The 25970-nt window shown below is 45.2% G+C and overlaps 2 protein-coding genes and 1 pseudogene across 3 annotated transcripts in view; 1 reads left to right on the top strand and 2 right to left on the bottom strand.

Annotated features, from left to right (window-relative positions):
- Positions 1-1052: 1052 nt before the first annotated feature.
- Positions 1053-25466, top strand: PROX2 (prospero homeobox 2). 2 transcript variants are annotated; one of them, XM_054448451.2, is made up of 6 exons: positions 5992-6086; positions 13187-14659; positions 15988-15999; positions 18611-18712; positions 20121-20315; positions 21808-22178. In XM_054448451.2, the coding sequence occupies exons 2-6, from the start codon at positions 13361-13363 to the stop codon at positions 21976-21978; spliced, it is 1779 nt and encodes a 592-aa protein (XP_054304426.1). In that variant the 5' UTR covers positions 5992-6086; positions 13187-13360; the 3' UTR covers positions 21979-22178. The 2 variants fall into 2 exon arrangements, with proteins under 2 accessions (XP_054304428.1, XP_054304426.1); XM_054448453.2 differs by lacking the exons at positions 15988-15999; positions 18611-18712 and adding an exon at positions 1053-1303 and having other exon boundaries at positions 5952-6086; positions 13187-14092; positions 21808-25466.
- Positions 2592-3527, bottom strand: LOC129012600 (rRNA N6-adenosine-methyltransferase METTL5-like; annotated as a pseudogene).
- YLPM1 (YLP motif containing 1) overlaps positions 17756-25970 on the bottom strand; it is a 98707-nt gene continuing 90492 nt past the window's right edge. Inside the window, exon 19 of the mRNA XM_063651862.1 lies at positions 17756-21893. Within this exon, the coding sequence (XP_063507932.1) occupies positions 21883-21893 (11 nt within the window). The 3' untranslated portion in view covers positions 17756-21882. The remainder of the gene's footprint in view (positions 21894-25970) is intronic.

Genomic DNA, 25970 nt, shown 5'->3' with positions numbered 1-25970 from the left:
CTCAGCCTCCCAAAGTGCTGGGATTACAGGTGTGAGCTACCGCGCCCACCCTTTTTTTTTTTTTTTTTTTTTAATGGGGTCTCACTCTATCGCCCAGGCTGGAGTACAGTGGTGCAATCTCGGCTCACAGCAACCTCTGCCTCCCGGGCTCAAGCAATCCTCATCCTCCCACCTCAGCCTCCCAAGTAGCTAGGACCAAAAGCGCATGTCACGACACCTGGCTAATTTTTTTTTCTTTCTTTTTTTTTTTTTTTTTTTTTTGTATTTTTGGTAGAGATGCGATCTCTCCATGTTGCCCAGGTTGGTCTTGAACTCCTGGGCTCAAGTGATCTGCCCGCCTCAGCCTCCCAAAGTGACAGGTGTGAGCCACTGAGCCCAGCCTCTGTGACTTACTTCTTTCAGTCAACACTGTATTTTGAGGATTTGTCCACGTTGATGAGTTGAGCTGTAGTTTACTAATTTTCATTGCTGTATTTCACAACATCCCCTCCACTTCCCAAGCTGAAGGAGGAGGGGAAGGCAAAATTTGGGTTACATTCGGGAGTAGGTGGGTTTGGCAAGTGAGTTCTCCCAGATCTGTCAGGGATGGGTGCTTTTGGCCCAGCAACAGCTTCCTCAGCAGTGTTCAGGCCTCTGTGGGAGGAAGGGACCACGCAGCCTCTCCTTCCTGCAGATCTGAGATGCCATGGTTTGCTTTTGGGCTGATTCCAGTCTTCTCAGGATGCTTGAGGGACAGGGAGAAAGATGTTCATATTGGAGCTGCCTCTCTGGGGAATTTGAAAGCAGAAGTCAGGAGCTTCCCGCTGGAGGCCAGAGCAATGAGAGAAGCTGGGTGATTCAGTGCCCAAGTTTTCAAAGGGCTCTGTGGTCCATAGGCAAGGACAAAAGAGATGGCATTTCAGGAAGGCCCTCTCTGAGCTGGCTTTTCTGGGCACCTGAGTTGGGGTGGCATTGAGAAATGGCACAGGGGGCAGCCAACCAGCTGGCCTCTATTTGCATATTCATAAGCCCCCCATGCTGGTTGGCTACGCTAAGCAGCCCCCACTGTCCCCAGAGTCAGCGGCTGCAGCAAGACTGGGTCTGTCAGACAGTGCCTTGTGCTAAGAAGGGGCCAGAGGCTCCCCTCACCCAGCCACGGGCACCCGGCCTGCCTGGAGAGGAAGCAGGGAAACCAGAAGCACTTCCCGACCATGGCTGTGTCTGCCCAGGGCTGGTGAAGAGTGGGCTGCTCCGTCTTCTAGAGTGGTTGGCCCCACCTGGCCACAGAGCCCAAGACAAGGACCTCCCAGAGGACCTCTTCCCTGTGAGTAACATCATCCTTTCCATGTACCTTGCCAGAGTACTTTTTAAAAAATTATGGAAGATTATGAAAATTGTCAAATATGCAGAGAAGTAGACAGAGTAGCATAGCAATACCCACCTCTATACTCATCACCTAGATTTAACAATTGTTCATACGTATTTGCTTATTTTTGTTGGCTGAAATACTTTCAGGCAAATTATAGACATGGAGACGTTTCACTCCCTAATTCCTCACTCCATAATACTGTGTATGCATCTCTGGAGCCCTTTTGAAGCTCTTCTTTCATTAGATTCTCACCCAAGTTCTGAGTGAAGGGATGATTATCACCTCCATTTTATAAAAGCTGAAATGCAGAAAGTGCGGCTTTAGGGCCAATGACTGGGAGTAGTGCCCAGACCTCCTAACTCCCAGCCCAAGTGCTTGGACAGCCACATGAAAGGATCTCTGATGTCCAGGGGTGTTTTCCTAGAGAGCAAGGAGGCATTGCAGCTGCTGTGTGACCTTGGGCATGTCACCTTACCTCTCTGGGCTCCTGGTTCCTCATCCATAAAGTAAAGGCATGTCATGAAGATCCTTGGACCCCTAACGCTAGCCTGTGACATTTCCCTTGGTTTTTAGAAAAATGAGAAAAGACAATGTAAAGAGTTTTTCACAAAGCTAAACTTATTTGCATATTATGCCTTTCCCCCTTTTATTCTTTTAAAAACAAAGTGGTTAAGATTTTATTTTATTTTATTTTTATTTTTATTTTTTTTTTGAGATGGAGTCTTGCTCTGTTGCCCAGGCTAGAGTGCAATGGCACGTCTCGGCTCACTGCAACCTCCACCTCCCGGGTTCAAGCAATTCTCCCCGCCTCAGCCTCCTGAGTAGCTGGGATTACAGGCATGTGCCACCACGCCCAGCTAATTTTTGTATTTTTAGTAGAGACGGGTTTTCACCATGTTGGCCAGGATGGTCTCGAACTCCTGACCTCAGGCGATCTACCCATCTCAGCCTCCCAAAGCACTGGGATGACAGGCGTGAGCCACCCTGCCTGGCTAAGATTCTTTAAGAAATAAAAATCATGTGTCAGTGAAGGGAGATGAAAAAATTTTAAAGAGGAAATAAAAGTGATGGTAGATAGTAGTCTTTTGTATACTTATTTTTTGTGCCTTTACCTGCAAAATAAAATGTCAGTAACTCTCAAACTGGTCCAATATCTTTCCTCTTCATTTTATTTTTTATTTTTAGTAAACCAATTTTTTATTCATTTTAAATAAGTTTTAAACTACTTTTGTTTTGGGGGCTTTTAAAACGAAAACTGAGTTAGGTCCACTCCAATGTCCACTGATTTATTTTTATGAAATTTGTATGGGCCGGGCGCGGTGGCTCACGCCTGTAATCCCAGCACTTTGGGAGGCCGAGGCAGGTGGATTACGAGGTCAGGAGTTCAAGATCAGCCTGGCCAAGATTGTGAAACCCTGTCTCTACTACAAATACAAAAACTAGCCGGGCACGGTGGTGGGCACCCGTAATCCCAGCTACTTGGGAGGCTGAGTGAGAAGAATCGCTTGAACCCGGGAGGCAGAGGGTGCAGTGAGCCAAGATCACGCCACTGCACTCCAGCCTGGCAATAGAGTGAGACTCCATATCAAAAAAAAACAAAAAACAAAAAACAAAAACTTGTATGATGCTGGAAGGTCATCCCGAAGCTCTGAAATCATATCTATCTTGATTTTCCATTCTGCAGCTTTCTTTTCAACATGTTCTCTGAGGATTTGTGTAAAGAATATACTGCTGTTCTTGCCATTTCCAAAGCAGTCTTTAGAAAAGCCATATCTATCCTTTTATTATTTTTGGTCCCAAAAGGCGGATTCATAATTACTGTATCAAATGACTTGACATCCTGTTAGATAACAGGCACACATCACATTGAACCATGTCAATATTTGTTAAACTCTTCCACATTCCTATTAAATATTTCCAATACATCTTCATCTCTGTCAAATCCAACACAGAACCCTGCTCCTAACACTGCAGTTCTGATGCTAAGCATTCCACAACTACAGCCTAGATCTGCAAAAACTTCCCTTTCAATGTCATCATAAGTGTTATGGATTGCATAGAGCATACATGCTGCAATGTGAAACTTGGTGGGATACTGTTCTACAAGTAGCTTGGCCTTTTCGAATCCATCCACTTATTGCAGGTGACTCTCTAGTTCCTTAAGCCTTAATTCCTTCATTTTGTATTTTTAAAAATATGGACTCTCAGGGTTTGAAGGCACCGGATCTCAGGAGGCGACCGGCACCTTGGCCGGGGCCAGAAGACCTCTTCATTTTATTAATGGTTGAAATCTAAAAATATAAAAATCTGGAGACCAGCCACTGTACCAGATGCTCCTAAGCCCTTTCCAGCTCTAGAGTTCTATGGCTGTGGGGGCTCCTGAACCCACCCTAGGAGGAAAGGAAACCAGTTTAACGAGTGCCTATTTCCAGCACCTGAGAATGCAAGGCCCACCACATGTGATCCTCACCACAATCCTAGGAGAGTGGCTGTTATCAACCCCATTTTACAGCCAGAGAAACTGAAAGGGAAAAGGCAGAGTTAATTTAAGTTCACATAAGAGCTAACAAAGAGCTGGGCGCGGTGGCTCACGACTGTAATTCCAGCATTTTGGGAGGCTGAGGCGGGCAGATCATGAGGTCAGGAGATCAACACCATCCTGGCTAACATGGTGAAACCCCGCCTCTACTAAAAATACAAAAAATTAGCTGGGCATGGTGGCACGTGCCTGTAGTCCCAGCTACTCAGGAGGCTGAGGCAGGAGAATCACTTGAACCCAGCAGGTGGAGGTTGCAGTGAGCCGAGATCACCACTGTACTCCAGCCTGGGTGACACAGCGTGACTCTGTCTCAAAAGAAAAAAAAATAGCTAACAATTCCCCCCAGGTCTAATACCTGGTAGATCATTCCATAGTTCACAGCCATCATTGATGCAGACCACCAGGACTTCTGACTCCATTGTGTCTGTGTCTGTGGATGGACAGGGCTGTGTGGCCTGGGCCTGTCAGTCTGACCCCCCTCCTCATTTCTGTCATTAGCCAGTGCAGTGAAGAGAGCTGCTCAGGGCTGAACCAGAGATGGATGGGTGGCCTCCGACCTGCAGCAGAGTGGGGACAGTGCAGGGGGCCTCTCATCGTAGAGAATAAAACAGGACAAGGCTGTATATGCAAATACCTTTGTAAAGTATAAAAACACTACATGACTTTGAGATGTGCTACCCTGAACAAGTCTTCATCAGTAGCAAAAGTTAGCTCTGTCTGGCAAGTATTTGGATGGGAGGCTGTTCAGGATTACAATGGGTAAGGCAAAAATGTATTCATATACAGATGTGATTAAGTCATCATTATTATGAAATGCCAGTGGTGGGCCCTTAGATCCCATGATAAGTGTTGATGAAGGTAAAAGCAGCTGTTTCAGGATAAGGCATTTTCCTCCATAGCTTTCCAATCATGTTGGGTGGTCATCTAAGCACAAGGCTGGTCCAGTTGGAATCCAACTTAATCTAGGAAATGAATGAACAAAATACTGCAAATAAAAACATGTTTTCCCAACAAAAACCAAGCAGGAATTTTATCAAGGAAATAACAATAAAACTTCTTGTATAAATCTGATTTGAGCTTCAATGGCAGTGATGAGAATGAGTTAGCATCTCTTGGGCTTCACAAGGTACCTTTTACCTAAGGACTCTCCATAGCCCACCTTGCTTTATTGATTGGTTCTCCCATGACCCAGCTGAAGCACATCAAAGGTGTTTGCTGTTCCCTAAATGTGCACACATCACAGAAGGGGAAACATGGCCTGTGAGCTGCCAGTCTCACCTCAGCTGGCCCCATAGGCAGCCCTTCCCCTTTGTCCCACTTGGGCAGAGATTCGGGAGCTCTCCAGGGATATTCCATGGAAGGACACAGACCCACAGGGAGAAAGGCTGCCATGTAGGAGGTGATCTGTGCAGGTGATGATGCCACAGACACTGGCTGTTCCTTTTCAGCTCATGCCCCGGTGCTCTAACACAAAGCTGAAAGGAGACAACACACAACTTCTCTCGTATGTTCTTGTTTGTTTGTTTGTTTGAGACAGGGTCTTGCTCTGTCGCCCAGGCTGAGTGCAGTGGTGCTATCATGGCTCACTACAGCCTCGACCTCCTGGGCTCAAGAGGTCCTCCCACCTCAGCCTCCCAAGTAGCTGGAACCACAGACAGGTGCCACCACATCTGGTTAATTTTTTTTATTTTTTGCAGAGATTGGATCTGATATGTTGCCCAGGCTGGTCTCGAACTCCTGGGCTCAGGTGATTCTTCAGCCTTGGCCTCTCAAAGCACTGGGATTACAGGCGTGAGCTACCACATCCAGCCTTATGTCGTCCATTATATACTTGAAATTCAAACTCACCCTCATTTTACATTTTCCAGCTATAAAATCCTATGTGCCTTCCCTGTTATCTTATAAGTCCTGTGTTCTATGCTTGTGTTTGTAGCTAAATTTGCTTCTCCAGTGGGGTTTTTTATTTCTGGTACCCAGGAATATGTATCTGAGAAAGAGTTAATGAGAAAAAAGTGCAGTTTTAAAAAAAAAATAGACTTTATTTATTTTACCTTATGTTTTTAGAGACAGGGTATCACTTTGTTGCCCAGGCTGGAGTGCAGTGGCTATTCATAGGCATGATCATAGCACACTACAGCTTTGAACTCCTGGGCTCAAGCAGTTCTCCCACCTCAACTTCCTGAGTAGCTGAGACTACAGGTAAGCACCACCACATCTGTCTAGACTTTATTTATTTATTTATTTATTTATTTATTTATTTATTTTTGAGATGGAGTCTCGCTCTGTTGCCCAGGCTGGAGTGCAGTGGCTTGATCTCGGCTCACTGCAACCTCCACCTCCCTGGTTCAAGCAATTCCCCTGCCTCAGCCTCCCAAGTAGCTGGGATTACAGGTGCATGCCACCACGCCCAGCTAATTTTTTTGTATTTTTAGTAGAGACAGGGTTTCACCATGTTGGCCAGACTGGTCTCGAACTCCTGACCTCAGGTAATCCACTCCCCTCGGCCTCCCAAAGTGCTGGGATTATAGGCATGAGCCCCCGTGCCCAGCATAGACTTCATTTTTTAGAGTGGTTTTAGGTTCACAGCAAAATTGAATGGAAAATACAGACAGAGATTTCCCATATATCCCCTGCCTTCAACATGCATAGCCTTCTCCATACATGCAAATGTTTAACAAAGGCAAGATTGCCTTTTTTTTGTTACAAAACTGAAAACATATCCATTAAAAATTTAGAAAATTCAGAAAAATAAAAAGAAAAAATAGAGAAAAAAATTACCTGTGGTTCTATCACCCATAAACAACATTTTGATGTATTTATTTCTCTATAATGTATGTGTGTGTGTGTGTGTGTGTGTGTGTGTGTGTGTATATATTTTTTTTTTTTTTGAGGCAGGCTTTCACTCTGTTGCCCAGGCTAGAGTGCAGTGGCACAATCAGAGCTCACTGCAGCCTCAACTTCTTGGTCTCAGTGATCCTCCTGCCTCAGCCTCCCTAGTAGCTGAGACTACTGGCACAAGCCACCACAATGCCCAGCTGATATTTTTTCGGAGAGACAGGGTTTCGCCATGTTGCTGGGCTACTCTCAAACTCCTGAGCTCAAGCGGTCCTCCCACCTTAGCCTCCCAAAGTGCTAGGAATACAGGCATGAGCCACCATACCTGGCCTCATATTTTTCTTTGTATTTTTAATATCTAATTTTCTCTTACCCCTCACTCCAGTTTTATAAAATAATGTTACATAAACTTTATTTAAACACTATTTTTCAAAATGGTTGCATAATATGGCATCATGCAGATTATACCATACTTTAACCAGTGCCTACTCTTATTAATAATACTTGGATGGCCATCTTTGACATAAATTTATGAGTCTAGCCATCATTTTCTTGGCTTAACTTCATAGACATAGACTCACTGATTCAAACGGCATAAACATTTTTAAGTTTCTTAATATACAATCCATGAATATTTCCAAAAAATATATCAAAACTGAGCAAGATTACTGAGAATCAAAGAAATACACATAATGAGGTAACATTGTCACCTGTCATAATGGCAAAGATTTAAAAGACAATGCCCAGCGTTGATAAAGATAAGGAGATTTATGTTCTTTTATAGCTACATTGGTAGGAGCACAAATTGGCTATTTAAAAGTATATATATACAAGTAACACCTGAATATATTCTTGTAAAAATTCAATTAATATAGAAATATACGGAGTAAAAGTTGAGGTCAGGCATGGTGGCTCACGCTTGTAATCCCACCACTTTGGGAGGCCAAGTGGACAGATCACCTGAGGTCGGGAGTTTGAGACCAGCCTGACCACCATGCAGAAACCCTATCTCTACTAAAAATACAAAATTAGGCAGGCATGGTGGCACATGCCTGGAATCCCAGCTACTTGGGAGGCTAAGGCAGGAGAATCGCTTGAATCTGGGAGGCAGAGGTTGCAGTGAGTCAAGATTGTGCCATTGTACTCCAGCCTGGGCAACATGAGCAAAACTCCATCTCAAAAAAAAAAAAAAAAAAAAAAAAAGTTGAAGGTTCTGCTTCAGTCCCTCCTCTCTACCCCTAACCAGTTGGTACGTTTCTGGAGGGCAGTTAGAAAAGAAGTAGAACAGTTTAACATAGTCTTAGCCTTTGATGCAATATTTTCACTTCTAGAAATGTAGTCCCCAAAGATATATGTAGGAGTGTTAATACCAATATTATTCATAATAACAATAGCTACAACTTATCAGCAGTAACTAAGTGCCAGGAACTGTTCTAAAAATATAACATGTGTTAACTTATTGGATCCAGACGTGAATTCCACAATAACCATAGATATTATGGTTATGCCCATTTTACTGATGAGAAAACTGAGGTACGGAGAGGTCACAAAGCTAGCTAAGTGGCTCTAGGGATTCAAGTCTAGGCAGTCTGACTTGTGGGTCTATGTTCTCCATTTCCGTACTATCTTGTCTATGCTTCTTTTTTTTTTTTTTTTTGAGACGGAGTCTCGCTGTCGCTCAGGTTGGAGTGCAGTGGCGTGATCTCGGCTCACTGCAGGCTCCGCCCTGCGGGGTTCACGCCATTCTCCTGCCTCAGCCTCCCAAGTAGCTGGGACTACAGGCGCCCGCCACCTCGCCCGGCTAATTTTTTTTATTTTTAGTAGAGACGGGGTTTCACCGTGTTAGCCAGGATGGTCTCGATCTCCTGACCTCGTGATCCGCCTGCCTTGGCCTCCCAAAGTGCTGGGATTACAGGTATAAGCCACTGCACCCGGCCTGTCTATGCTTCTATAATAGTGAAAATATAAGAAGGAATCTATCAAAGGAGAACTTGTTAAGTAAATTAGGGTACATCTATACAATGGAATATTATCACCTTTCACAATGTTGCTGTAGATTGATATTCATCCACATGAAAGATTAAAAAATGGAGGCATAAAACGATATATCTATAATACCATTTTTGTTTTTTTCTATATATATATATATATATATATAATTACAAGAAATTATAAACTTCTCCGTACATGGAGAAAAGAGTTTGGCAAAAATGTTGAACACCAAAATTTTAACTGATTTTCTCTGGGAGCAGCATTAGAGTGTCTTTCTTTTCCTCTTAATATATTTCTATATTTGGGAAGTAAAATGATCCTACATTACTTTCATCATCTAAGAGATGCAATAAAGCTATTTTTAAAGGATTGTGACAATTGTTACCTCCATCAGTGAATATGAGAGTGCTACTAGCTAATTTTCAAACAGAAAGCATCACTGCTTCATGCAGACTTACCCAGATAAAGGGCTGTGGGCAGCACGCTGGCCTCAGCAGAGGTTTCCTGTTTCTCAGCAGCCCAGAGGCAGAGTTTCCATGATTGCATTGGCGTAAACATCTCTGGGCACCCAACCACAGTGGAGTCTGGCTGGATTTCCAGTTTCTGACCTCAAGATATTTCTGTTCATTGTTGCTTCATTAAACACACTGGTCCCATCTGTTACCCTAGTAGATCTGTCTTCTGGAGCACACAGACTACACGGAACCTCAGAAACAATACCTTGAATAACCCACAAGGGAGATTCAGCAATGTTAGTGGTTCTATGCCCTTCTAATCAATGACTCTATCTGTCTTTCTGTCTGCATTTATTTTGTTCCATGCACAAGCCTCCATGCTAGGTGCTGGAGAGATGTGAAATAAAGTATTGTCTATTGAGGAGACAAAAATCAATATAAATGAAGTATTTATGGACAATTTATTCAATGGAGTTAGCAAACATCTGGTAACATCTGGCAGTCAGGCACTACTTGGGGACACAAAGAGGGAGCTCACAATCTAAAGGGGAAGATGCATTGATCACTTCAGAGAGGAAGTGACATTTCAGTTGGATTTTGAAAGAGGAATAAGAGTTTGTCAGTGGAAAAGTGGGAGAAGGGCTGGTCGGGCCGAGAGAATGTAAGTGCAAAGACACGGAGGCTGGAAGGAGCTTGGCCTGTTCAGTGAACACAAAGTCCAGGACAGCTGGACACAGGCAAGTGTTGAGGGTAGTGGCTCCAAAGGAGTTAGATCGAGACCAGGTTTGTGAAGAGCTGAGACACCTGAACCTTCTAGTCCACAGGAAGCTAGCAAAGACTTTGATTCCATAGAGGGGCATAAGCAGAGCTAGCTACATTTTAGAAGATTAATACCAGTGACAATGTAATTGAGAAAACAGAAACAATCAAAAGAAAACTTCCACCAGTTCCCATCACATTTATCCACCTGCCTGCACTGGTGTGCCTGCACTGGTGTACCTGCACTGCTCCTCCTCTTGCTGCGTGGATGAACTGAGCATTCCCCTGTCTAAAGTCAATCCCTCCTTGTGTGCACTACATCTCTTCCCCTCCTTCCTACTCAAGCACATGGCTCCAGAAATTCTCCCCCTCTTGCCTACATTAACATATTTCATCTTTCTGCAGCATCATTGTTATCAGCCTACAAATATGCTGTTATTCCGCCTATCTTGAAAAACTCTCTCTTGACCCCATTTTCTCTTTCAGCACTGTCTCATTTCTGTCCTCTTTACAAAACTCCTTGAAAGAGTTGTCAAATTCAATGTCATCTACTCCTCTTCTTGTCCTCTCCCTTAAATCCAGGTCAATCAGGCTTTTTTCTCCCTGTACTCCACCAAAACTGTTGATCAAGATTCCCAGTGACTCCACATTACTAATTCAAATGGGCAACTGACAATCCCTTTGTGACTTGGCCTCTCCCTCCTCCTAGAAACATTTATTTCACTTGGTTCCCAGGACCTTGCACACCCCTAGGTTTCCCCCTGCCTCTCTGACTGCTCCTTCTCAGTTGCCTTGGTTGATTCCGGCTCCTGCCCCCAGCCTCTTCATGTCCCTGTGTCCCAGGACTTGGATCTTGGCCCTCCTCCCTTCTCTGTCTACATTTACTCCCTTCGTGACCTCATCCAGCCACATGCTGACCACCCTCAATTTTATATTTCTAGCCCAGATCTCCCCGACTGAACCCCAGGCTTATTCCTACAATTGCTTTCTGTTTTTTTCTTTTTTTTTTTTTTTTTGAGACGGAGTCTTGCTGTGTCACCCAGGCTGGAGTGCAGTGGTGCAATCTTGGCTCACTGCAACCTCCACCTCCTGGATTCAAACAATTCTCCTGCCTCAGCCTCCCAAGTAGCTGGGACTACAGGTGCCCGCCACCACACTCGGCTAATTTTTGTATTTTTTTAAGTAGAGACAAGGTTTCACTATGTTGGCCAGGCTGGTCTTGAACTCCTGACTTCGTGATCCGCCCACCTCTCCCTCCCAAATTGCTGGGATTACAGGCATGAGCCCCCGCACCCAGCCTCCAATTGCTTTCTTGACATCTTGACATTTAGATGTCTGTCTAGTACTTATATCAAATTTAACATATCCAGGGTATCGTTGTAGTGTCCCTGTTGGTTAAAATATCAATTCTGCCAGTTTAATTATTATGATTATGATTTTTTTTTAGACAGAGTCTCGCTCTGTTGCCCAGGCTGGAGTGCAGTGGTGCGATCTCGGCTCACTGCAACCTCCGCCCCCCAGGTTCACGCCATTCTCCTGCCTCAGCCTCCCGAGTAGCTGGGACTATAGGCGCCCACCACCACGCCCGGCTAATTTTTTGTATTTTTAGTAGAGACAGGGTTTCACCGTGTTAGCCAGGATGGTGACCTGTGATCCGCCCGCCTCAGCCTCCCAAAGTGCTGGGATTACAGGCGTGAGCCACCGCGCCCGGCCCAGTTTAATGATTATTATTAGTTAGAAAGCAAGTGACGTAGTTGGAGTATAGCGTACTTTGATGCTTTGTGGGAATAAAACAGCTTTAGGCAGTCTTTCCTGAAATCGCTCCCTCCTTCTCCCCAACCGCTCTCTCCAGTTTCCAACCCTTTGTTGTGCTTTCTCTTCACAGCAGGTATCACACACTGAAAATATATTTGTTTATTCTTTGCTTTCCCTGCTAGACTGCGGGTTCCAGGAGGGCAGACTATGCTGATCTTGCTCACTCCATGAGCCCAGAAGAAGGCCCAACACACAGCAGGTGCTCAATAAATAGTTGTTCAATAAATAGTTGAACAATGAATGTGTAATCTGATTTTTCCAAGAGTTAGGACGGCAGTGTTTTTTTTTTCTTTTTCTGTTTTTTCTTAAGACAGAGTTTCACTCTGTTGCCCAGGCTGGAGTACAATGGCACAATCTCGGCTCACTGCAACCTCCACCTCCTGGGTTCAAGCGATTCTCCTGCCCCAGCCTCCCGAGTAGCTGGGATTACAGGCACATGCTACCACACCCAGCTAATTTTTTGTATTTTTAGTAGAGATGGGGTTTCACCATGTTGGCCAGGCTGGTCTCAAACTCTTGACCTCAGGTGATCCATTTGCCCTGGCCTCCCAAAGTGCTGGGATTACAGGTGTGAGCTACCATGCCCGGCCTGAATTTGCTTTTTTTTTTTTTGAGATGGAGTCTTGCTCTGTCGCCCAGGCTGGAGTGCAATGGGGCGATCTCGGCTCACGGCAACCTCCGCCTCCCAGGATCAAGTGATTCTCCTGCCTCAGCCTCCCAAGTAGCTGGGATTACAGGTGCCCGCCACCATGCCCAGCTAATTTTGTACTTTTGGTAGAGACAGGGTTTCTCCATGTTGGTTAGGCTGGTCTCGAACTCCCAACCTCAGGTGATCCGCCTGCCTCAGCCTCCCAAAGTGCTGGGATTATAGGTGTGAGCCACTGTGCCCTGCCGAATTTGCTATTTCTAGAAGTGCGTTGGGTGATTCTGTTGCCCTTAGTCACTAGAAAAGTCACTCCGAATCAGACAACGCTTGGTTTGACCCCAGTCTGTCACTTACGAGCTGCATGACCATAGGGAAGTAGCTTCTTCTCTGATCTTGTTTCCTTATCTGTAGACAATAGGCATGACCACATTCTCATGGAGCTGTTATGACACATTAATTAATTAATGGATGTAGAGTTCTTGGCATAATGCCAGTTGTTCAGGCGGCTGCCACTACGATATTATTATTATTATTATTATTATTTTATTGTTATGCCCAAGCAGGAGATTTTTCTCCCTGTAAGATCACTCTGGGAGTCTCCTCCAAGTGGGGTTCTGAGACAAGCAGCATCAGCATTACCTGGGACCTGGTTTAAAATGGAGAATCTCTGCCCCACCCCAGATCTACCGAATTGAAATCTACACTTTAACGAGACTGCATTGAATGTTTGCACATTCACATTTAAAAAGGACTGTTCAAAGTCACACGTACTCTTTTCTTCCTGTCTCTAATTTCAGGAGTCTGCCCAGGAGGTTCATGAGCCCTGGCATCCCAGAATCTGAATCCTTCCTCAGCGACAGTGGCTCTTCACCCTTCTAAGTGCAGAGGAGGAAGCCCAGCGCATTCTGGGTGCACTTCCAGCTGAGGAAATAAGGAGGAGGAATTCCTGAAGCCCTGAACAAGTGCCTGGGATGGATCCAAACTCCATCTTGCTTTCTCCTCAGCCCCAGATCTGCTCCCACCTAGCAGAAGCTTGTATGGAAGGTGAAAGAAGCTCATCCCCTCCAGAGCTGGATAGAGACTCCCCGTTTCCCTGGAGTCAGGTCCCCAGCTCCAGCCCTACAGACCCCGAATGGTTTGGTGATGAGCACATCCAGGCGAAGAGGGCCAGAGTGGAGACCATCATCCGAGGCATGTGTCTCTCCCCGAATCCTCTGGTGCCAGGCAATGCGCAAGCTGGGGTCAGCCCACGCTGCCCAGAGAAGGCCCGAGAGAGGAAGAGGAAGCAGAGCCTTCCCACACAGCAAGGCCTCCTGATGCCAGACCCTGCCCGGGACCAGGGCAACAGGAAGGGGGGCCCTCGTGTGAGAGAACAACTTCACCTGTTGAAGCAACAGCTAAGACATCTGCAAGAGCACATCCTACAGGCTGCCAAGCCCAGGGACACAGCTCAGGGGCCAGGAGGCTGTGGCATGGGGAAAGGACCTCTGAGTGCAAAGCAGGGGAATGGCTGTGGGCCTCGCCCCTGGGTTGTGGACGGTGACCACCAGCAAGGTTCCAGCAAGGACCTCCCTGGGGCAGAAAAACACCAAGAGTCTGAGAAGCCCAGGTTCCTTCCTTCTGGAGCACCAGCTTCGCTGGAGATTCTGAGGAAAGAGCTGACCAGGGCAGTGTCCCAGGCTGTGGACTCAGTATTACGAAAGGTACTATTGGATCCACCAGGCTGCCTGACTCAGCTGGGCAGAAGCTTCCAGGGGCAGGTGCCAGAGGGTAGAAGCGAGCCCTCACCTCCTGTGGGAGGGGCCTGTAAAGATCCACTTGCTTTGGCTGCCTTGCCCAGGAGGGTCCAGCTACAAGCTGGGGTCCCAGTAGGAAACTTATCACTGGCCAAGCGTCTAGATTCTCCTAGGTACCCTATCCCTCCAAGAATGATCCCCAAACCCTGTCAGGATCCCCCAGCAAACTGTCCCTTGACTGCACCTTCCCACATCCAGGAAAATCAGACTCTTAGCCAGCTACTGGGTCATGGATGCAACAATGGCCACTGGAGTAGCAGTCCTCCCCAGGACTCATCTTCCCAGAGGCACCCCTCCTCAGAGCCTGCCCTACGACCTTGGAGAACTACTAAACCGCAACCATTGGTCCTGAGCCAGCAGCAGTGTCCCCCGCCTTTCACCTCTGCCCATCTGGAAAGTCTACCCCTTCTTCCCTTGGTGAAGATGGAACAGAGAGGCCTGCATGCTGTCACGGAGGCACTGCCTTTCTCTTCGGTCCACATATCCTTTAACAGCAATTGAAGTTCTCATTGTTAGCCAGGTGCAGTGTGGCTCATGCTTGTAATCCCAGTGCTTTGGGAGGCCAAGGTGGGAGGATTACTTGAGGACAGGTGTTGAAGACTAGCCTGCACAACACAGCTAGACCCCATCTCTAAAAATAAAAAGTTATCTGCACATGATGGCCGACGCCTGTAGTCCTAGCTACTCAGGAGGCTGAGGCAGGAGGATTGCTTGAGCCCGGGAGTTCGAGGTTACAGTGAGCTATGATTGCACCACTGCACTCCAGCTGGGCAAGAGAGAGAGACAATGTCTCAATAAATAAATTAAAATATCATTGACACTGTGCAGAGAAACAAGAAAACTGAAATTTGAAGAGGAGCTGGGGACGGATCACTCAGGGTCTTCTTAATGTTGCTCTGGGCCTTCAGCTTAAAGTGGTGACCACATTCTGGAATTTAAGGACCTGGGAAGGTTCACTTACCTTCTTCTATGACCCATCGGGTTCTGCCACTTGACTTATTCCTTTGGGTCTAAAAGGGTTTTGTTTTGAGACTCAAATAGGCTTCTGAAATACGATGAATGCCCTAAGGAAGAAAGAATCCATAATTTGGTTGTCAGCTGCCCATACACTTAGGAGGAGAGGGTCAAAGGAATGACGTCATCTGAGGTGTGGCCTCCCCAACCCCATAGCTCTACAAGCAAAAATCCTATATTGTGTAGATAATTCCTGGGGAGCAGATGAGGGACCAGAAACTTCTGGGCCAGATGGAAAAGGAGTTTTCCTCGGGGATTAAACCCAGAGAGGTGGCTGGAAACGGCCAGAGGTCTTCAGTTTAAGGAACAACTTCCAAGGTGCAATGGAGTGCCTGGAGACTAGGGGCTGGGCATATGAAGGGAGAGGAGGCTCCCCATGAGGAGGCCTGAGTGGCCCAGGCTGATCTGCAGGGCTCTGGATCTTATTGCATCATCTTTGCAACCCTTAAGTAGACGCTACGCTCAATGTATTTCCCAGAGCAACCCTCGGGATATTAATAATCGTTGAGTTAGAAGAAAAAGTACCTTGGGGAAATACTGAGATAGTTTCTTTTCTGCAGGAATTCTCGGAGCCTTTAACATTAGTAAATGGAAGCTCTAAGAGGAGAATGTATACAGCCCCAAACCCATATGACCCATAGAATAATCCACTTCTAACAAGCATCTTGCAGAACTTAAGTTCTTGAGAATGCATTTTGGATGTTGCTTTTTAAGCTAGCTGTGCTCACGCTGCTGCTTCTCGTGTGCAGCTTTGAGGGGAATCTCCAGAAGCTGATGAGTCTGTGGAGTTGCATATCCAGGTGGGAACAGTCCGTGTCCTTTGCCTGGCAACTGCTGTGAGGGCAGCAGGATGGGGTGGGACCAGCTCATTACCATGCCAGAACCTGCCTTTGTGTCCTAAATGCCATGAGCGCCCCCTGCCGGTCAAAAGTGTTGGAAACACCCCAAAGCTTTCCTGGAAGTTAGCGAGCAACTGTAAAACCAACGCTGAGAACACTTCACTTGCCACCACTCTTGGAGGCAGAGATTCCACCATAGACAGATTTTCTTTATAAGAAAGGCTACCTGTCTGGGCCTTTGATAACCACTAGTTGACTCTCCATTAAATTCAGACAGCTGCAAAAACACCTCAGACAGACAGTCTCCCAGAATTTGCTGTTTGTTGAGCGCCTACATGTGCCTGTTCCTGCCCCCTAAATTGGGGATTGGGCTCAGAGAGCTTCTGGAGGTTTGGGGCCTATCCTAAGAAATACCTAAGCCAGGACTGGCTGCATGGGTGAAGTACTTGACTATCTTTGGAATGACTTGGGGCCCCCTAGCAGCACCCTGGCCCCTCAACTCTTCCCTCATTCCTGCTGCCTATATTCCAAGAGATTTATTCCTGTGGGCCATGAAAGCCACCTGAGAGCAAGCTGCTTTACAGTATAAAAAGAACATTCACATTCACATGACATCCTGTGACATAGGTAGGGCAGATGTGAAGATCACGAGGGGAGCACTGACAGAACACCTTCTCGTATGTGCCCACCACCACTTAGCTACAATTCTGAAACCCATAAAGCTTTGAAAGGCCCTATGATTTTCGCCCCCTAAGAATGATGCAATCTTTTTTTTTTTTTGGTAGCAAAACCTGGCCTGCACTGATTGGAGGCTATTAATAGTTTTTATCCCACTTGGTATAGTCATACATTTTGCTGCAGAAATGTTAATGTATTGGATTACAGACTGTCTCAGCTGTGGATGTTAATTAATGTGTGGTACACACATCATATTATCTTTATAAGCTAACAAATTCTGAAATCTGAACTCCATTTGGCCCAGCATTTCAGATAAGGGGTTTAGACCTGTATTATCTCACCGTTCTTAAGCATCCACTCTAAGATCGGGTATCCGAGAAGCAGAGACAGAGAAGGGAGCTAACTCGCCCAAAGTCCCAAGACACACTAATGAGCAACCAGGATTCAAACCCGGGATCTGATGGCCAAGTACAAGCTTTAACCACTATTCTCCACATCTTAGCAATGAGGCTCAGAGCAGTTAAGTGGCTTGCCCAAGGTCACACAGCTAATAGGTGGCAAAATCAGTATCTGAAACTGGGTCTTTGGAATCCCAATCCAGGATTCTCTCCACAGCATTTGTGGATCTGTAGGAAGGGTAAGTAGGGCTGATGGGGCAGCAGGGAGGGATCTCCTGTGCAGCAACTAGGTGCCTGGGCCACCTATAACCATAGTCAGTTGGTCTGGTTTCTTTTGGTTAAACAGATTCATCCTATGTGGAAGTCTTAATTGTCTTAAGCTACAGCTCTCGGATCTGAGATCCCAGGTTATTCTGTGTAATGCTTCTCACCCTGCCTAAGGACTGTCCCTAAAAATGCAAAGCGTATTTGTGTAAGAATCTTTTTTTCATTTCCGTCCTGCCCCAGTGCTAGGCAGTCACATCACAACTCTCCGACTCTTGTTAAAGGGGAAGGAATCTGTCTGTTCCCAGAGTGAGATATAGTTTGGAATCTAATTTCCATATATGTGTACGGATTAAGGTTGACCGTTCACTCACTCCTTCACACAACAAATATTTATTGAGCACCTACTGTGTTCCTAGCACTGGGCTAGGCACAAAGATGAAAAGATAAGGTCCTCACTCTCAAGGAGCTCACAGTCTAGACGAGGAGACAAACATGCAGTAAAAATTCCAATAAGGTCATTGCTGCAACCGTTTGTACAAAGAGTCTTCATAGCCCAGGGTAAGAAAGGCTTAATTTGGCAAGAGTTTAACAGAGGTGGGAGCTTCTGAGCTGAGACCTAAATGATGAGGGATAGTTCTGCCAGGCAAATGGAGAGGGGGTGCCGCCCAACCATTCAAGCTTCTTGAGCAAGAGCAAAATATGAGCTGGTACTCAGCCTGCTTAGATGTTTGCTGGTTATAAAGGCAACACTGCGAAGGCAATGATAAAAGTGACAGCCAGAATAAGGACCACCTAGTTTACTCTTCTTGTTTTACAGCTGAGGAAACTGAGGCAGAGAGGGGAAGTAAATCTCTGCTTGGGGTTTTGAAATGGTTTATCTGGGATAGAACTGCCATCTCTTCCCATCCCACTCCGACACCACACACACACACACACACACACACACACACACACACACACACAATACACCAACCTGTATTTGACATCATCTGTGCTACATAACTTTTCCACATCGAGATGATTTTTACATTCTGTGACTTAACTGTACACATATGTCATCCAGCTTACTTGAACAGTTTCCAGAGACAGAAAAATGGAGCAAATACACAATTCCAATCAGAAAAACAAAATGAAATCAAATAGAAACCACAGGAACAAGGAATTCACTAGTTAATTGATAAATTGGCATTTTAAAGTGTTCATTTTCCTTGACACTGAGATAAATCCAGGAGGGTCTAAACCCTGGTCACTTGAAGAAGGCCAAACTAATGTTTTTCTTCACACGATATCCCAGCTCCAACCTCCTGAAGGCTTATTTTCCTGATGTTCAGGTAAAGTCACTCAACTAAATGGCAGCTTCTGCAGAACTCCCAAGTGGCAGTGTGTTTCGCCTGGTGTGAGGCAAGTCCTAGGTCATCATATGTGCACTTCAAGCTCCCCTTAGTGTTGTTGATGGAAGCTGTGCAATGTCCAGTTCTGGGCTGAGACTCTACCCAAATAACCATGAATAACTTTAGGCTAGAAAGGCTGGCTGTCTAAATTCTTAAGCTACTGAGCTGTAGATAATCCCCAAAACAGAAACACATGGGCAGGAAAAGTAGAGGGAAACAGAAACACTAGTTAGTGGCCTTTATGGCTAGTTTTCTGCCTTGGCTGGGGACACTATGAAAAATAAAATATAGGCCAGGCGCAGTGGCTCATGCCTCTAATCCCAGCACTTTGGGAGGCCGAGGTGGGCAGATGACCTGAGGTCAGGAGTTCGAGACCAGCCTGACCAACATGGTAAAACCCCGTCTCTACTAAAAATACAAAAACTAGCTGGCGTGGTGGCGTGCGCCTGTAATCCCAGCTACTCGGAGGCTGAGGCAGGAGAATCACTTGAACCCGGGAGGCGGATGTTGCAGTGAACAGAGATCGCACCACCGCACTCCAACCTGGGCGACAGAGCGAGACTCCATCTCAAAAAAAACACACAAAAACAAACAAACAAAAAATAGAGAGAGAGAGAGGCAGAGAGAGAGAGAGTGTCAGACACTGTCAAATTTATGTTCAAATTGCTATAGTTCAAAACTGAGTGAACGTACATACAGATGAAGTGTGACAATAAGGAAAATCAAACTAATTGTTGGGACCAGACCTCCCCTGTTCCCATAAAAGGTTTCTGAGGGCCTCCTTTACCTTGGATGTTGGGTTACGGGCTGTTAATACTTTTGGTCTACATCATTCAAGCTTTTCTTTCCCTCATATTCAGTTGGTTGGTTGATCCCTGAAGCAACCTCTGATTTTGATTTCAATTCATTCCACAATTCAAAGTTGCTAATAAACTGCTCCCTGACCTACACCTTGCCCTTCCCTTGGCCCTTTATCCAGGTGGAAGGCCCCAGGCCTGCCATGCAGTCCACCTGGGTGCAGCAAAATCTGGCACCGCGCTGGTCTTGACCCCTAAGTCCCACTCAAACACCAGAAAAAGCTTTTCATGGGTAAAACAACCCTCATAAATCTAGCATATCAAAAAAAAGTTATGTTCTAATGGGCACTGTAGCTAATTTAGATTTTTCTGAGTATAACTAAATAGGCTTGGAAAATAGTGGTGGCTTTGCTTCTTTTTTTAAAGGAAGCCCCTGTTAATGCTGGTTAAAGCCATGTATCTGAACCCCTATACTGAGCTGGAAGCAGACAGTTGTAATTCTGAGCACCTAGAGGCAAATGTCTGACTGGATGGACTTCTTGTTTGTACAGTTCAACCGCTGCATTACCTCCCAGATGATCAAGTGGTTCAGCAACTTTCGTGAGTTTTATTACATCCAAATGGAAAAATCTGCCCGGCAAGCAATTTCAGATGGTGTCACAAATCCCAAAATGCTGGTGGTTCTCCGCAATTCAGAACTTTTTCGAGCTCTCAATATGCACTATAACAAGGGAAATGACTTTGAGGTAAGACCATGTACTGGGTTCCCATGAGATCTGATGAGTGTCTTCCCTACATGATTCGAGTTTTAGGAAAGATCCCCCTTCTGTGTCTCCTTAAGTTACTGAGAGCCAGGGCAGCCTGGGCCAATCTCTGTATCATCCACAAAGATTACAGCCTCAACAGCTTCACTTTGGCAACAGGTGGAAGCAGCAAACTGAGTCTACAGCCAGTCTTCATTCTGAAGCTTAGTGAGAGGTCTGCCAGGTATTACACCATCTTAGACTGAATACCCTGTCATTATCAAGTTACATAACTTACTGAACTTTTTGCCTTAGTGCCAGGAGGCTCAGGACTGAATGCTGAGCTCAGTTGTGGCAGCTAGTCTTGGCCTAGGTTTTCTCAACAATTTCTGTGCTTTTCATGATTTGATTCTTATCTGTATTTTCCCTTGAAAATGTATCAGTGGGCCTTCCATAGCAAGTCACCTCAAATCCTTCCTGGAAATAACAATAAACAACACTCAAGCTCAGTCCCTCGGGGATCCCTATGAAGGCACACTGGTGGCACCTCAGAGGTAAAGCGTCAGTGAAGGGTGAGCTTAGGTGTCACTGGTGCACATTCCTAATCAAGAGACGCATGTTGCCTCATGCACAGCTGACAGCTGTTAGGCTGGCATCTGATTCTGCAGGTGCCGGGTATATCTGGTCACAGATTACACTTCCCTCTTCTTGATTTCTCCCTTGACTGTGATCACAGAGTGGTTTATTGATGCCTCCAAAAAATACAAGAACTGCGGTCATCCACTTGTTGACTGGTCAGTCAGAATATGTTTGGAAAGCTAAGACTACCTGTGGGGAAAATTGTCCGTGTCTCCCTTTCTGAGGCTCAAGGGGTCAGGGTCAGTATGGGACAGGCAGCACTGCTGCATCTTTCCACATAGGGTGGTCATTTGACCTGCAGTGGCGGCAAGCCCCAAGCCAAGCTGGGTTTGGAGCTTGGCGGTGGGGCAACCCATCATTCATGGTGCCAGTCTGGGTTAGGATTCTAGAACAGCACCCCTGTCAACCGGCTCTGAAAGCAGGAGAGTAAGCTCTTCAGACCCAGCCCAAAAGGCAGTGGAATGCGGTATGACAGTCAGAAGCTTGGGGGCACTCCTTTCCAGTTAGTGCTAGGGAAAAGAATACCAAAGTCTCTTTGAGCCACAGATTTACTTTCAGTAAGATTTTCTGACCTGCTTAATAAAAAGTCACCCATTAGCAGGATCAGCTCCTCCTACAAAGGAAGTGTCCTTAATTCACCTTCTCCCAGGGCTTTCTCATTGGAGCTGTCTTATCAAGGTTTGTGTCTGATGAGGGAGCAGAGGATTCCTAGGGTTGCAGAATCAGGGGCCGCTAGAGCAGGGATGCTCCTAGCCCACTACCCAAGAAACAGGCAGCATCCGCCAGTGAGGGCTCTGGCACCAGTGCTTCCCAGCATCACGTCTTTTCTTTCTTGTGGGTCTCTTTGGAAATGCAGGTTCCAGATTGCTTCTTGGAAATTGCCAGCTTGACGTTACAGGAGTTCTTCAGGGCTGTCTCCGCAGGGAGAGACTCAGATCCTTCCTGGAAGAAACCCATTTATAAAATTATTTCGAAACTGGACAGTGACATCCCAGAGATATTCAAATCTTCCAGCTATCCCCAGTAGCTGTTTCGGAGTTAAGATCCCACAACGTGAGGAGTGACTGGCTAGGGTTTCCTGGGTTTGTCTTAAAGGGCAATTTAGCTGTAGTCATATAAAAAGGGCACAAGGAAATCTCTACCAAAATAGGTACTATTACCATTTTGATCATTTATTTCCCTTTCCAGAATCATCAGAAATTTAACTATAAAATGTACTAACTATATTGGTGTATTGGTAGTATATTGTAAAAGGAACACAAGTTTCCAACCAGAAGACTTGAAGCTCAACTCCATTGTTTCCAGGTGTTGTGACCCTGGGAACTTCCTGGTATCTCTGTATCTGTAAAATGAGGTTGTTAAGGATTAAAGGACAGTATGTCCTATGCAATGTTATTCACACACAAATGTCAGTTTTTTGAGCCCCTCTTTCAGATAAGGTTATCTTATTTGGGATTTTTACAAATTGTTGTTTTTAGTCACCTAATTATAAAGCGCCATCTATTTGCTAGATACTTTCACATACTTTAAGCTTTTCACCCTGAAAAGTAGTTATTATCATCATTTAAAAAATGACCAAACAGAAGCTTTAGAACTGCAAGGTAACTCACCAAAGCCTATGAGGCTAGGACTTCTGGGTTGATAGGGACAGTTAGGAGCCTGGAGGAACAAAGACTTTCTGATGCCCAACTGCATGCTGGACCCATCTCCTGAAGCTAACTCAGTATCTCAAGCAGGACCCCATCCCTAGTAAGCATCCAGCGCTGACAGGGCACCGTCACCTGACAACTCCTGCCCAGCACTTAGGAGCACTTCACCGCCCAAGATTTCTGCTGATCATTTCAGCAAACTCAAGACAAACTTTCTGCAGGACTTGAGTGTTGCTGTTTATTCACATTTGTCTGCTGGAAGAGTTTATCAGCTGGATAATGCAAATAGTCTCCAGCTGACCACTGCAATTGGTGCCCCAACCTCATATATGCAGAAGAAGCTGAACTTCACACTGTGAAAGGTAGAAAGGGCCTTAGGAGATCATCTGGCCCATGCTGCTTAAATTAGGAAGGAAGAACCGCAGTCCAGACAGGAGGCTTACACAGGCTGTGCACAGCCTTGCAGATGATAAATGGCATAACTGGGACAAATGCAGCATCACACAGAAATGGAAATTTTCCCACTCCACAACAAAATTACAGTCCATGACTGACCTTCCACTGATGAAGGAATTCACGAAATCAACATTTCCCCCCCTGCTGGCCCAACACAATTGTAACCCACTCTTGAGCATATAGGCAAGACATGTACAAAGCTGGGTAACTGCATCTGTCTTCTAAGTTAGTCAGGATCAAGTCTTTGTAAGCACTGCCAAAGGTACGTGGCGTGGGGTGGGGTGGGGGTAATACACAGCTCGGGCTTTGTTGTCCTGATAAGGGGTGTCTGTGAGTTCATTAGCTTCTTTCCTGTCTGTATAAAACAAGTTTCATATTCGGCTACTCAACTTCCATAATTTTTCTGGTGGGGTGCTGCTGGAGCAGATGAGATAAAATCCCTAAACTATTACTAGAACTATCAGCATAAAAAGTATGAAAGATGAATTTTCCTTTGAATTTTCTCTTCAAACAGCTGAAAGGAAAAACAAAACAGACTTAGCCCAAACCCATCTTTACAGGCTAAAGGTTAAGTGCCCTCCAGTACATCCAATTGCACTCAGAAGATCTTTGCCCTATTTTCACAAAAATGAAGGAATCTGCCAAACCTAAGTTTTAAACACAGGCAAGCATGGAGTGCTCTAAGCAAGGGCAATCAGTTTTCTGTGTCTGGACACAGTAGAAGAACCCTCTATCCAGAGTGACATTACATACCTAAGTTAGACATACAGGGGAAACAAGTTCACATGACTGTCCAATAGAGAACAGCCCTTCTTCTGTCCCAAACCTGAAATTCATTAGTGTGTGTTTAAAGACTGAGCCAAGTCACCTCCAGGGCAGTGAACCTTGTCTCAGGGACCAATTAGATAAAATGTACAAGCTCAAATTGAAAACATTTGTGTACTGCAGTCTTTCCAGGAAGTGTTCTCTAACCACTGAGCTAAACACAGAAGAATGTATAAATATATATGCTCTGCCAACAGAAGAATTCTATTTGATTATAATTTTCTGTTTCTACCAAGTGCGTATCCCTCTCTGTTGGAAACACATGGAGTGTAAGCTGAGTGGGTTATTATTTTAGCAATCATACTTTGCCAAAGATCTGGTCATTTTTTCCACTAAGGTATATAAGGGCACTATTTTATTTTTTTGAGGCAGGGTCTCACTCTCTCACTCAGGCTGGAGCACAGTGCCACGATCACAGTAGCCTTGATCTCCCAGGTTCAAGTGATACTCCCAACTCTGCCTCTCGAGTAGCTAGGACTACAGGCACATGTCACCATGCCCAGCTAATTTTTTAAAAATTTTCTGTAGCGATGGGGGTCTCACTATGTTGCCCAGGCTGGTCTCGAACTGCTGGGCTCAAGCAATTCTCCCATCTCAGCCTCCCAAAGTGCTAGAATTATAGGCATGAGCCACTGTGCCCGGCCTTGGGTGCTACTCTCTCCTAGATTAGACATGTTCAAATATTGCATAATTGTCTAATTTTTCAATGGTGGACTATAGGGTCTGGACTGTGGTTTATGATGATGGCACTACTGAGAAGTTAATGCCCAATTATCAATTAAAAGCAGGCAGCTGATTGGTATCCCATGGAGGAAAATGTTCATTAGGAACCTTTATTTCAAACACGGTTTCATATAGTATACAAATCCCAAACCAGACTCAAACAGTGAGAGGCTGAAGGCATCTCCTGGACATGTAAGGGGTACCTAAACAATTTATTTTCCATCAGAGAATGAGCAAAGCATAAACAGCAAATAGCACAGCGCTCTTTAATAAAGCTCTACACCCAGCCCTCTTACGTAGGTCCACTTTTAAAATGTTGTCTTTGCTTTCAATGACAAAATATAGAATCCTCAGAAAAAAATAATTTAAAATTGCACTTCCCTAACCTAATTTTACAAGTGTCTTTTGAAAATATATCTTTGGCTGGGCACGATAGCTCATGCCTGTAATCCCAGCACTTTGAGACCAGCCTGGGCAATGTGGTGAGGCCCCATCTCTACCAAAAAAGAAAATACAAAAATTAGCCAGCATAATGGCATGTGCCTGTAGTCCCAGATACTTGGGAGGCTAAGGTGAGGATCATTTGAGCCCAGGAGGTTGAGGCTGCAGTGAGCCGGCAATCATGCTACTGCACAGCCCTGAGCGATAGAGTGAGACCTTGTCTAAAAAAAAAAAAAAAAAGAAAGAAAGAAAAAGATAAAAATTATTTCTTTTAAAAGTCCTAAAGGCTGGACGCAGTGGCTCATGCCTGTAATCCCAGCACTTTGGGTGGCCGAGGCGGGCAGATCACCTGAGGTTGGGAGTTTGAGACCAGCCTGACCAACATGGAGAAAACCCACCTCTACCAAAAATACAAAATTAGCCGGGCATGGTGGCGCATGCCTGTAAATCCTAGCTACTCGGGATGTGAGACAGGAGAATCACCTAAGCCCCAGGAGGCAGAGGTTGTGGTGAGCTGAGATCGCGCCATTGCACTCTAGCCTGGGCAACAAGAGCGAAACTCCATCTCAAAAAAAGAAAAAAGTCCTTACAAAATTAGCCAAAATTTTGGTAACCAGTTTTCTGAAGTCCTATATAGTCCAGATTTTCGTAATAATTGATTCTAGTCCTTTGATTTACAGTTTTGATCCTTTGCTCTGTAAAGCAGATCATAGTTTGATAATATATACAATCAAAACAGAAATTTTAAAAATCCTTTGATGTTTTTACACAAACTGTTAAGCATTGCATAGATTTCACATAAAGCAAGATCATCAGACAAGATAATGAAACAGTGATGGGCACGAAAGAGATACTGAATACTTTAGCTAGAACAATATAAGGCTGAGGATTATATACATTTGAATTTGAGTTCTGTACAAGTCTT

Source organism: Pongo pygmaeus, chromosome 15 (genome assembly GCF_028885625.2).
Source record: "Pongo pygmaeus isolate AG05252 chromosome 15, NHGRI_mPonPyg2-v2.0_pri, whole genome shotgun sequence".
NCBI classification, from domain to species: Eukaryota; Metazoa; Chordata; class Mammalia; order Primates; family Hominidae; genus Pongo; species Pongo pygmaeus.
This window is presented reverse-complemented; position numbering and strand designations above follow the sequence as displayed.